This window comes from Hibiscus syriacus, unplaced genomic scaffold (genome assembly GCF_006381635.1).
Source record: "Hibiscus syriacus cultivar Baekdansim isolate YM2019G1 unplaced genomic scaffold, ASM638163v2 tig00000340_pilon, whole genome shotgun sequence".
NCBI lineage: Eukaryota > Viridiplantae > Streptophyta > Magnoliopsida > Malvales > Malvaceae > Hibiscus > Hibiscus syriacus.
Window position 1 is genome coordinate 13,061,194 of NW_024061783.1, and position 12,792 is coordinate 13,073,985.

Below are 12,792 nucleotides of genomic sequence, written 5' to 3' on the forward strand. Positions count from 1 at the left end.
TGAACAAACATTCCACATCCTCAGAAATCTCATCCATACCCCCCCCAAAATATTCTGCAATAAAAGAACAAATGACTAACCAATTCGACATTCGAACCACACAACTGGCAAAGAGGATCATCGATTCCACTAATACCCCGCCTAATTAAGGCAGACTTAACTGTCATCTTCTGGTGAATAATCTGCCATAGAAAAATTTTGACTCTAGTAGAAGCCAAACCAGCCCAGATAAACTCTGACCAAAGCGAATTCGGAACCGATGATCTTGATACTGGTTTCATGCCTGATTTTACTGAATACACTCCTTCACTATTCCCTCTCCACACTAAGCAACCATCATCACCTACTCGAACACTAACTTTGTCCAATATCGAAAGCAATTTCACCCAAAGATCCACCTCCCAATCCAACAAAGTCCTCCTCAACTGAATATCCCACACCCATCTTCCATAAATAAGCGACCCAAATTCTGCTATAACCCCATATTTATTAATCGATAAAGCAAAAAGCCTATGAAATCGTAACCTCAGATGAAAGTTTTCGATCCATACATCCTGCCAAAATCTAATAGAATTCCCTTTCCCTAGTTGCAGCACCAAAAGATTATGAAGCTCTATGCTAAACAAGTCCTCTGACTAGAAATTATTGAAAACTCTCTTCCAAAGCCAAAAAGATTGGGTAGACAAACTACTTGTCAACCTTATCTCCTTTCTATCCAAATCGTACATAGAGCAAACCATCTTTTTCCACCAGGTTTCTTTCTCACTTCCAAATTTTCAAACCCACTTACCTAAAAGAGCTTTATTCATAAGCTTTAAATCATTGATCCACAGCCCTCCAAACTCCTTTTGTTTACAAACTTGCAACCATTTAACCCAATGAACTCTATTCTTCTATGATGAACTACCCCATAAAAAATTTTCCATAACCGAATTCAACAATCTAGAAACTTGAGAAGGAATTTTAAACAAAGACATATAATATATTGGAAGCGCCGAGAGGACAAATTTCACAAGCACAACCCTTCCAGCAAGTGAAAGCGTTGAAGCTTTCCAACCAGCTAATTTCTGATAAAAGTTGTTAATAATTGGCTCCCATAAAACTGTCGAGTTTCGCTTATATCCAAGAGGTAGCCCGAGATACTACGTTGGAAAACATATGCTCTACACCCAATAGACATTGCCCAATTTTTAACAATCGATGTCTCTAAATTAAACCCAAAAATTCTATTTTTCAAAAGATTTAACTTTAAACCTATGCACATCTCAAAAACAACTAAAATCCTTTTAACATTCTTCAATTGACCTTTATTCACACCACAAAAAATAATTAGATCATCAGCGAATTGTAGATGAGATAACTTAAAAGAATTCTGTCACAACCAATCTGAAAGCCATTGAACAAACCCAACTCAACCGCCTTTGACAACATCAGATTAAGCAACTCTCCCACCAAGTTAAATAACATAGGCGAAATACTACAACCTTGACGTAAGCCCCTCGATATGTTAAAACTTTCTGTCGGAGAGCCATTTACGAGGACTGAAATAGTGGAAGAGGAAATACACTCGAAGATCCAGGAATTCCATTTCTATCCGAAACCCATTTGCTCCATAATCTTCATTAAGACATCCCAATCAACTGAATCATAAGCTTTCTTAAAATCCACTTTGAAAGCGATACATTTCATACATTTTCTCCTCCAATAGTCGATGGCTTCATTTGCAATAAAAGAGCAATCGGATATTTGCCTACCTGGTATTAATGCGAATTTTTGAATGACCAATCAACGAATCTAAACACAACCTTAGCCTCATTGAAAGCACTTTCGACAAAATCTTATACATTCCTCCCACCAAGCTAATCTGCATGTAGTCTTCTATTCCAACCGGATTTTACTTCTTCAAATCATAGTGATAAACGTATGGTTCACACCTTTTCGCAATTTCTTACCCAAGTAAAAATCCTCAAAGAACTTCAAGATATATTCCTTTAGTGAAGGCCATATATTTTTTTAAAAATCTCATGTTCAATCTATCCAGACCCGGTGCCTTATTACTATCTGAGGAATTAATAGCCTCCCAAACTTCCTCCTCTGAAAACTTCCTTTCCAGCAGTGAGCATTCATTCTCGGATAAGTACTTGAAAGGCAAATCAAAATTCAACACCTTCAACGTTGGCTTCAAATTGTAGTTTCTCTTGAAAAACTCACAGACATTAGTTTTGATCTCTTCCGGATTCGAAATAATCTTACCATTCACTTCCAATATCTTCATACCATTTATTCTTCTCATATTTGTTGCGCACTGATGGAAATATTGAGAATTCCGATCTCCATCTTGAATCCATTTTGCTCTAGAGTTTTGAAACCAAATATGTTCCTCTTTTTTGTATAACGACCACAACTCCTTCTTTGTTTTCGTAATTGATTCCATCGACACCTGAGCAGACCCCTGTTGCACTGCTTCCTCCATTTCAGAAATGGAATTTTCCATCCTCGTAATCAAATTCGGCAACTTCAGATAATTATTAGTGGACCAACATTTAATTGATTTCTTCAATTCTTTAAGCATAATTTCAATTCATCTGCTTTTAACCTTCTTTATCTCCTTAATCTTTAACTGCATCATGTGTTGGAACCCCTCCTCTTCCATAAGGTAATTGAACAATTTAAAAGGCTTCAGACCTCAATTAACATATATTCTCTCCAGTAGTACTGCATTATGGTCCGATAAGGACTTCGGAAGGAGGAGTTGATCAATATCTGTAAACATCGACAAAAACATTGCATTCACTAGGAACATGTCCAATCGAACAAAAGTAGGATCATCCCTATTGTTGTTCCACGTGAAATTACCACCCATCATCGGTAAATAGACCAATTTTGCCTGAAATACAAAATCCTGAAAAACTCTCATCGAATACAAATTCTGTGATTTACCTCTCTTCTCCTCCCGAGATAAATACGAGTTAAAATCACCACCCATACATAATGAACAGTCCACATCGCCTAAAAAACTGAGCAACTCCTCAAAAAAGACATTTTTCTCCGATTCTATAACAGGTCCATATACGTTCACTAAACATACATTCTCATTAGCATCCATGAATTTCCCTTTTATTTCCACAAAATATTTCGAAAATTCTATTTCTCGAGACTCAAAACAGTTTTCATCCCAAAGGCTCATTAAACCTCCTGAAGATCCTTCTGCTGGAGAAAACTGCAATCCCTGTAAGCATCTTCCCCCTAAACGTCTAACCAAAGCTAGTCTCACCACTAAAACTTTCGTCTCCTACATGAATAAAATCTGTGGCTTTCTGTTAACAATCATCTTTCTTACTGCCCTAACCTTTTCTTTCCTCCCTAAACCCCTAATGTTCCATGTAGCACAAGAAAACTTACTCATACTTTTAGTAGATTATACACCAGAAATAGGGAATGAGACTAAGTCTCATCCTCAATCACCTTGCTCATTTTCGAATACTTCTGAGCAAACTCCTTTTTTCCACCCTTAAATTATACACCCAACATCCTGCTAACCTACCAAGTAGAAACTAATTCATTATTTTCTGTCGAAGCATCCAAAACAAAAAATCCCATATCTGATTATTCTGCAGGTTTTTTCCTATTCGATCGGTTGTATACTCTGTCACAAAAAACAGTAGCAACACTTCTCGATCTTCTCCGGTTCGAAGGTAGGGATGATGAACTTCTTCTGGTTCCCAATTTCTCTGACATTGCACCACTACTACCCTCGTCAGCTAAGACATTTCCTCGTTCAATTCCCATTGGAGCGGTATTATTTAATTCTCCTGAAGGATCCACCCGTATCTCATTAGTTTTTCTAAAATCCATTTTTGCAATGTTTAACACAGACCCAAACTGTACTATTCTATAATCTGTGTAATTGGGCTTACTGTTATCTTCTGAGTGGGCTCGATTATTTCCCTCTAAATTGATTGTTTTCCTTAACCCTAAATTGATTATTTTCCTTAACACAGACCTCCTCTGTTACAGTTCCTTCTTCTTCTTCCTTTAAAGCTGCAACCTTCCTGAACACGTCCTCTGCTGCAACTTCAGATGACATTTCAGACATAAACTCTTGTCTTCTATGAACCGAACCCAATTCAACTTTTACTTTGAAAGATCTTTCGTAAGATCCCAACGTGATTATTTCAGGTACATCAAAAGGACTCTTCACCTTTAACAGACACATTGCTGCTGACATGTCCTTTTTCTTTTTTGTCGACTCCTGGATGTTCATCAACTTCCCCCACCGACCAGCAATCTTTTCCGAAAATTGGACATTCCAACATAACAAATGAACACCGATCAGTTCTACCGAACAAAATGCCATAGGAATTTCATCCTCATTCAACAAAGGTTCTAGCCATTAGAACCAAAATAAAAGTTCCTCATTTTTTTCAACCATATCTCTGCTTGTTCTTCAACCAAACTGAAAGTGACAATGCAGGAATTCCAAGCATAGCCCCAGCTGGCTATCCTAACATTAATTCCATCACTAGCCAAACCCTTTTCGACCAGTTCCAAATCGAAGAGAGGTTTGATGATCCCTGTTAAAGACCTTTTTACCCAATCTGATTCCACCGAAGGAATGTGCATCTCCTACACATTTCTTATCCCAGAAATCTTCCCCTTATTACCGTCACTTTTATCTTCAACCACCAGATCATCCCTCATCCTTTCATTTAATACCAGAGCATCTTTGTATGATATTTCATCCCTCAAACTGCCTGAAAGCTCTGCTCCCTCATCCCTTCTCCTGAATACGCCCTTTTTTGAGTTATCTACTTCCTTTTGTTTATTTGAAGTAACAACTAAACTGGATTGATGACTCTGATATTTTGCAACCCCAACATTAATTCTTTTACCATCTATCCATGTTCCATTAATATTCATAATCGTCTTCCTTAAACCTTCCTCCTTCTCGAACTGAACAAAAGCAAATGTATGGTTCCTGTATTTTGGCTTATTGGAAATATTCGGAATATATACCCGTAACACCTTACCTTGACAATGGAATAGTTCCCTGATCACTCTCCTAGAGACTCTCTTGTTAAGATTATCGACAAAAGTCGTACATTCCTCACCGGAGGACTTTTTACCTTTCAGATTTTCTCTCACTCTTTCACTCATATTTTCTCTCACTTACCAAAATTTGGAAAGAAGAGACTGATGTCTATCACTCAATAGGAATCATAGGAATTCAATTGTTTTCGAGAACCAGGTTTTGGATAGGTCTTCTCTCTTCTTCATTGTAAGATTTAGATTAGCTAAGTGGTTTCTAGCCAAGTTTCATCAAGTTTCGATCTCGGTTGACTCGTTAATGGTTGATCACTCTCTAGCAAACGGTTTTAACTGCTCAAAGATTTAGAGTAGGGTTGTACAGAAATCGCTTCCTCCTCTTGCGGATTTCTACAAGTTCAATGTAGATGGTGTTGTTAGAAACGATGGGTTAGATGGTGGCATTAGGGGTATTCTTAAAGATTCAAATGGTTCCACTCTAGCGTCGTTTTCAGAATGTGTTGGATCTGGCCCTCCTCCATTGGCAGAATTGAAGGCAATTAGGAAAGCAACTGGAATTTTCATTTCCTCGGTTAGGTCTAAAAAGGGAGATTGATTCTGGAAAGTGATTGCAAAATAGTTGTGGAATGGATCCAGACGACTTCTTCTGCCCCTGTGTATTTTAGTAACCTAATTAAGGAGATCGAGTTTTTTGTATTATCTAGGGTGTTGATAGTGAAGTTAATTCCTAGGGGTTGTAATTGGGAGGCTGATAAGTTAGCAAAATAAGGGGTTGGGTGACTGTGTAGTTTTATTGAGGATGTTTTCTGCATTTTTAGGGGGTAGTCTTTTCTATTGTAATGTGAAGGTTTATGGTTGTAAGAATTTTATATCAATAAAATGAGGTACTTTTTTCCTCCTTCCGTTGGTTGCTTCTTTCCTCTTGAAAAGGGTCAATTATGAAGAGGGTTTTTAATGAGACATCCTACTTTTATCAACAACAACAAAACATGACTCATTTTATCTATTATCTTCAAAAAAAAAACAATTTCCTTTAGTAATCATATGCACTTTCTTCCTTTTTATTTCGCATCCGGAACTAGAAAGTAGAAAGCAAGTACCAAAAGCACAAAATAAATGGATCCTAAAATCTTGTTCGTTAAAAATTCCAGTAGCAATTATGCTTTCTTTAGGCATCTTTAAACGAACCCTAACCTACATGTGACGCCTACTGAACCTCAAGTACACACTCTTTTTTACAAAGTTCTAGACGTGTTTAAGGTATGAAATCACCAAAACTATGAATTTCTAGAATTTAATAACTATTTTTCAAAATTATTTTTTTCATATCATTTGAATTGAAAAAATACAAAATAAAAAAGAAATTGATAATTATTATACTACCTTCATAAGGCGGAATCTGAGGAGGAAGACCAGGGCGGTGATACTCTGAGTTAAGAGTAGTGGAAGAAGCATAGATATATTGGTGAGTTGTGTATTTTTTAATGTCTGGAACGTTGTATTGATGACCATAGTCGGAATTCCTTTCTCTGGCAAAATTTGAAAGGTTGGATCCAAGATGGGTGACCCAGTTCGCGTGTATTATTTGGAAACTATGGACAGAGCGATGCAAACGAGTTATGGAGCTTCATGTGTATGTTTATGATGAGTGCAGTTTATGGCATAAAATCAACTCTTCAACAGAGGAAGTCTTGAGGGAATGGATGTACTTCGAAACCCCTTGCTCTTGTTGCTTGGTTACCTCCTCCAAATGGACTTGTAAAACTGAACAGGTGAGTGGATCCTTGGTTTTGCTTCAAATTTAGGATTTTGTTCGAGTGTAGCAGCAGAACTCTACGCCATTAGAACGGGACTATTCATTGTGTGGAAGTATGGTTATGACAAAATCGTCCTTAATTCTGGCGACGCCTCCTTACATCCGTTGGGGTGTCATTATTGAGGGTATTTAAAACTTGAAAGCTCGCAATCGGAATTTATCCTTCCACCATACATATCGTGAAAGTAATTTTTGTGCTGATACACTCTCTAAGATAGGACTCTCTAAGATAGGATGTAATCTCAACATAACTTCGATTATCCACCTTCGAAGGTCGTCTCTCTCTTAGAAACGGATGCAAGGGGTATATCTTTCTCTCGAGGCTTCTCTCTGCAGTAGTTAATGTTTTTTTTTTTTTTTTATCTTTTGTAACCCAAAAAAAAAAAGGTTATGGGGACATGTTTTTGTAGAAGATTGTAACATCTCATATTTAACCCGAACATAAATAAATAGAAGATGCTAACTATTGATATATAAACAATTATTAATGTAATCCTGATTTTATTATAACTTTTAGATCTCAAAATGTAATGCAAGGGCAAAATATCAGCAACTGACATATATATGATTGATTTTAATTAAGTTCATACGTTTTAGTATTTTGAGAAAATATTGGGAAAAATATATGAAATTTTATCAAACCTATTGGTAACTTCTGATAAATTCTATATTAAAATTTTATCAAAATTATAATATGACTTTAAAATTTATGTAAATTATATTATTATTATTATTATTATATCAATTTATTATGATATAGATTTGGATTATCATATGAATTTGAATGTTTAGTGTTTTTGTTTTTAAAGAAATATAATGATTAATTTATTATTATAATTTATTTTTTATAAAAAATTAAATGATTATAAACTAAGTTTTTAAAGTTTATGATATTTTTTAATGAAAATTCACGTTCAGAAAATTAAAAATGGGTGAAATAAAAATTTTAGGTCCAATGATCATCGATAAAAGTGATCATGACGACAACCAAATGTGATCAACCACGGTGATGAACAATAATCGACGGAAAAAACTTCAACTGGATTCATAGATTAAATTAGTATTTTGTCCAAAATTTGGAAATCAAATTAAAATCTAAATATTCTTACTGATGTGTCACGTCATCAAACTAACAGGCAACTAATGATCAAAATAAGACATAAAAAATAAAAATGATCGAAACATAACTCTTTCAAAATTAATAACCTAAATAAGACAAACCAAAATAAAAAAGAACCACCGTCGTAGTTGAATAACCTAAACTTCTGTTATTCATTTGATAAGATCATACATTCCCCAAAGCTTATTGTTTTTGTCATAATTTCTCTATTCCTTTGAGTTGAATAACTAATCCGGAAAAGAAAAAAAAAAAAAGAAAAAAAGAATGGCTGTAGATTTTCAGGTTTACAACATACATTTATCGGCTTACCAAGAGTCTAAAGCTCATAAACTTGAAGTAGGAGCCGACGGAATCTGAAGTACTTGTTGCAGTAAGCGAGCTGCAAGACGCTGGGTGATCTCACCAACTACACGGCCTCCTAGACTGCGTGCCTCGGGTTGTTGAAGTACCTGCTCAAGAACCAGTAGTCAGTCAGTTGTATTGGATATAATTATATTTGTGTAAAGAGAAATGGTTTGAGACTAAATGAAACATCAAGAGTTGGTTCCTCATTCAATTGCAGGGTATTTGTATCTTAAAAAATGGTTCCTGCAAATTCAGGATTTTCCACAGGTTAAGGTATGCACTGCTAAACCATTGATCCGTACTGGAATTCACACAACTATACTGCTCAATTCACCTAGTAACAGCATACGTTCTGAAAACCTATGTTGCTTTGACTCTTCATTTTTATTGAAATATCCGCGTTTGTCATATATTTGGACATCGAACAATTTAGATGAAATTAAACATAACTGCATCAAACAAATACCTATGTCCAACACTCGCACAAAAATCCAAGTAATATAGCTAAAATAAATACCTTCCACTGCTGGATCCATGAAAAAGGGTTCATGGTGAAGACCCAAATACTTTTGCACCTTATGCAATTTTAAACTATATGTTAACAATTAATCTTTGCAATCAAATAAAGCATGTGTATCAACCATCCAAAATATTTTGGCAAAAATAACTGATATAAGACACAAAAATCAATAAAAAAATAAAGAAATTATAACAGTAGCTTGTAACATTGGTGCTTTGATTATGACTTCTGTATTTGCGTCTGTGTATGTTCTTTTCTACCATTATCACTAAACTATGCCACAAATAAGGTTTACTTACTTGTAAAATAGGTTGCAAAAGAGATGGATCAAAGCTTTTAGAGGATTGCAGAAGCCCCCAGATTCGAAAGACTTGGTTCCGAAGCTCCATCATGCCTTGCAATTCATCACTGCTCATTGCAAGGGCTCCGTTTCCATTGCCATTGAAAATTAGAGTACGCATAAAAGATGGTACGGCGTTGTATGTATCAACAACTGAGCCTAGAATAACAGCTTCAGTAACACGAACAGCCTCTTTAATGACCAAAGTCCTAAGTTCTTCACCATCTGGTCCCAGTAGTAGCTTTAAAACGGGTTGCAAAGCATCTTTTGCAGAGAAATCTCGGTCCTTGCTTCCCTGAACAAGAAGGTTTTCTAGTCTATTCCACCTGTAACAAACCAAAATTACGTATTAACTTGACAGATTTCATCAAGAACTGAATACACAGAAAAAAAAGAAAGAGGATGTACAAGTTATTTGTACCTAAACCTCCCATCCTTAAAGAGCAACTCTATAAGAGCATCTCTCAGATATGGATTTGGATCTGTTAGAAGCCTTTTAGCAAAGTATGGGTATGAGGCAGCTAGCACCTTAAAATTTGGATCGGCATAAATGGCCAATCCTTCTAGCACAGTAAGCGACCGCAATATCAGTGCATAATAGGGAGGCACTGCATGCAAATTAAAAATCATACCATTAGACGACATAAAAGGAATTCAGTCCATATCCTCCGCTCCATCCTCACTCGGGCTCTAGAGGCATGTTAAAAAGAACGGAGGTTTTTTAATTAGACATTGGAATTTGAAGATATAAAATGATGATAGTGGTCGAGTGTTTAAACAAAACTACAACGACATATATATTCAGTTTATATCATCTACTTCCATGTATTTGGAGGAACACTGGAAGATCATATTCTTATACCCGTGTTCGAACACGGGTACTCAAAAGAATGATCAGTCAGGAGCAATATAGACTATAGTAAAAATAATCCATTTAAGAAGCATACACTAACTAAACTAGAGGATAAGGCTCCAAATTATATGGAAAAAATATCAGCTCACCATTAAATGGGTATTGGTATAAAACAGTACCCAAACCATCAACTATTGTTTTGAAGTTCAGTTCGCTCACGGTGTAGCTAAGAGCGTCATCAAAGAAGTCCCTAAGTGCTGGCACAATTGGGGAAACATCTACATCAGTTGACAAGAAATTCAAAGCATAGTAATCATGGGCCATAGCTTCATAATCCCGATTAACCATGTGTACAACATGACCGATTATAGCAAATCTTGCTTCCTCTGGGGTCTCACTCATCATTCCGAAATCTAGAAAAGCAAGCTTTCCTTCAGGTGTTGCCAAAAGATTACCAGGATGGGGATCCGCATGGAAATATCCATACTCTAGTAGCTGCCTGAGGCTGCACTGGATACCTGCGGTCACTAAATCCAAAACTTTCAAACCTTGCCTTTCAATGGCAGCTTGTTCATTTAGTTTCACTCCATCAACCCACTCCATTGTCAATACTTTGCCACTCGTATAATCCCAAAAGATATCTGGAACGAGGATATCCTCCTTGTCAGCATACAACATCTTGAATTTCCTTGCATTTTGTCCCTCCTGCAGACACCTGTCAAAATTAACACTCATACCTCCAAAATTGGCATGGAGAATAAGAGAGAGAACTTCTTTTTTGTTATTTTGTTTCACAAATTCAGAAAAGATGAGTATATCAATTCTTAACTAATTTGTATCAAGCATATGCATTACATTCTCAGAATTTATATAGCAAACTAAATCTAAATCCACTTCGGACTTCCTCAAATTAATTTTCCCGAACATACAGAAAAAGGGAAGCATGTTTGTGGATAGTTCTGTTTTGAAGAAAAAGTGGGGAAAAATTGCATTAGGATGTAATAAGATCGGTGATAAAAAAAACTAACCTGCACATAGTTGAGCTCTTGAAAAACTCGACCTGCAAATTCATCAATGACGGCAACAGCATCGGTAGTGATTATGTCAACATACTTATTAATGAAAAATCCTAGACCTCTTATGAGGTAAAAATCAAGTCCGATGACCTCTTCAATTCCAGGTCGTTGCACCTTGACAGCAACAGTTTGACCCGAAGTCTTAAGTCGAGCTTTGTACACTTGACCTAAACTAGCAGCCGCAATAGGAGCAGGGGATATGACAGAGAAAATGGAGTCCAGTGGCAACCCCAACTCTGTTTCGATGCATGAGAATGCATCAGCATCAGGAAATGTAGGCAAAGAATCCTACGAACATATCAGACTTAGTAAAATTGACCCAAGGAGCAAAACCCCGAGAAAAGTAGATCTCGCAATATCAGACACCACACAACACAATTACATGTTCACTGACAAAATAATGCAAACACGAGTACATGAGTGTATCAAAATGCTCATATTATTAACATATCAACATTTATACAAATACAGAACATCTAAACATGATTATGAGACAATAAAATACACCAATACCTGCAGCTGAGCCAGCTCCTCGAGATATTCCGGTGGGCACAGGTCCGGCCTAGTGGATAAACCCTGACCCAATTTTACAAAAGTAGGGCCTAATCTGGTGAAGATAGTCCTCAATTCAGCTGCTCGTTTTCTCTTGTTTTGATCCAATGTCCGGTACTTTTGATCCAAAAACAGTTTGAAAGCAAAAAAACCCAAGGCTACCAAGATTTCCAAAGTCCTTTTCACTGCCTAAATCACAGGTAATAGAACTTAAATCCAGACAAAATTCGCTTCTTTTATAATGATTAAATCATAAATTTCAAAAAGCAAATCATCACCTTGACGGGTCGAGACCCATACTTGTTGGCAAGCAATTCGGGACTATAAACAGACGCACCGGCAGCTCGAGCAAGGGCCCGAGCCTCCGCTTGTAGGTCTTCCGCTCGGTCAGCTGGTAACAACCGCATAGACATGGGCGATGGCGAACCGTTGACCCTGGGACTGGCTTCCACCAAAGCAGCTCGAGGACCCAATTTGTAGCTCTGGGGTTTGGATACTGAAAACCCTTTACCGGCCAGTAAATAGGAGTGGCCCCCGGCTGAAGCAACAAGACTCATGGCGGCCACTGCAACTACTTCACCCCCTTCAATCAATGGTCTCTCCCTCTCTCCCTCTCTCCCTCTATATCTATATACTTTCACCCTTTTGATTGCCTCAATGAAGGTTGGAACTATTATCTTTTTTTTTTATTAAAGGCTCATAGAGAGAACTTCCATAAATGGATTTCGTTTCGATTTTCGATGGCCTTCTCAAATTTTCTGATTATTTGCCATTTTATACATGAGGGCAATGCTTAAGTGAATAAAAACCGCCATTTGTCGGTAGTCCAACCCATTTCTGTGGGAGGGATTATAAGAGGGTAATGAATCAAGTTTTTTTTAAAGATGTTTTATGTTCGGTTTATGTTCGTTTAAATTTTTAATATTGTATTCGTGTTTGTTTATTTATTTTTAAAGGTGTTCGTATTCGTTTATTTATTGTTCAGGAACATATTCATTTAATATTCACGAACGTGTTTATTTATATATCCATGAACGTGTTCATTTAACGTTCATGAACATATTCGTTTAGTGTTCGTTTATCACTCGTTTATATGTTTGATTTTTAATTTTATCCTTTCATTT

The 12,792-nt window shown here is 36.5% G+C and overlaps 2 protein-coding genes across 2 annotated transcripts; both read right to left on the reverse strand.

The window, feature by feature from the left end:
- Positions 1-4,626: 4,626 nt before the first annotated feature.
- Positions 4,627-5,157, reverse strand: LOC120200097 (probable RNA-binding protein 19). The gene has a single exon (XM_039201017.1). The coding sequence runs from the start codon at positions 5,155-5,157 to the stop codon at positions 4,627-4,629; it is 531 nt and encodes a 176-aa protein (XP_039056948.1).
- Positions 5,158-8,240: 3,083 nt separating this feature from the next.
- LOC120204547 (protein ACTIVITY OF BC1 COMPLEX KINASE 3, chloroplastic-like) lies at positions 8,241-12,392 on the reverse strand. Its single transcript, XM_039204607.1, has 7 exons — positions 11,947-12,392; positions 11,630-11,857; positions 11,069-11,404; positions 10,190-10,745; positions 9,609-9,795; positions 9,147-9,513; positions 8,241-8,431 (listed from the first exon to the last, which is right to left on the reverse strand). Exons 1-7 carry the CDS (start codon positions 12,223-12,225, stop codon positions 8,306-8,308), a joined length of 2,079 nt encoding a protein of 692 aa, XP_039060538.1. The 5' UTR covers positions 12,226-12,392; the 3' UTR covers positions 8,241-8,305.
- Between the last annotated feature and the right edge of the window lie 400 nt (positions 12,393-12,792).

Bases quoted from the DNA above. Each gene is read 5' to 3' on its own strand.
- LOC120200097 (XM_039201017.1), bottom strand. From the start codon at position 5,157: ATGAGTGAAAGAGTGAGAGAAAATCTGAAAGGTAAAAAGTCCTCCGGT.
- LOC120204547 (XM_039204607.1), bottom strand. From the start codon at position 12,225: ATGAGTCTTGTTGCTTCAGCCGGGGGCCACTCCTATTTACTGGCCGGT. The intron at 10,746-11,068 runs GTTAGTTTTTTT...AGGTGTCTGCAG, and splicing joins AAGAGCTCAACTATGTGCAG to GAGGGACAAAATGCAAGGAA. The intron at 8,432-9,146 runs GTAAGTAAACCT...GTTCTTGAGCAG, and splicing joins TTTTGCAACCTATTTTACAA to GTACTTCAACAACCCGAGGC.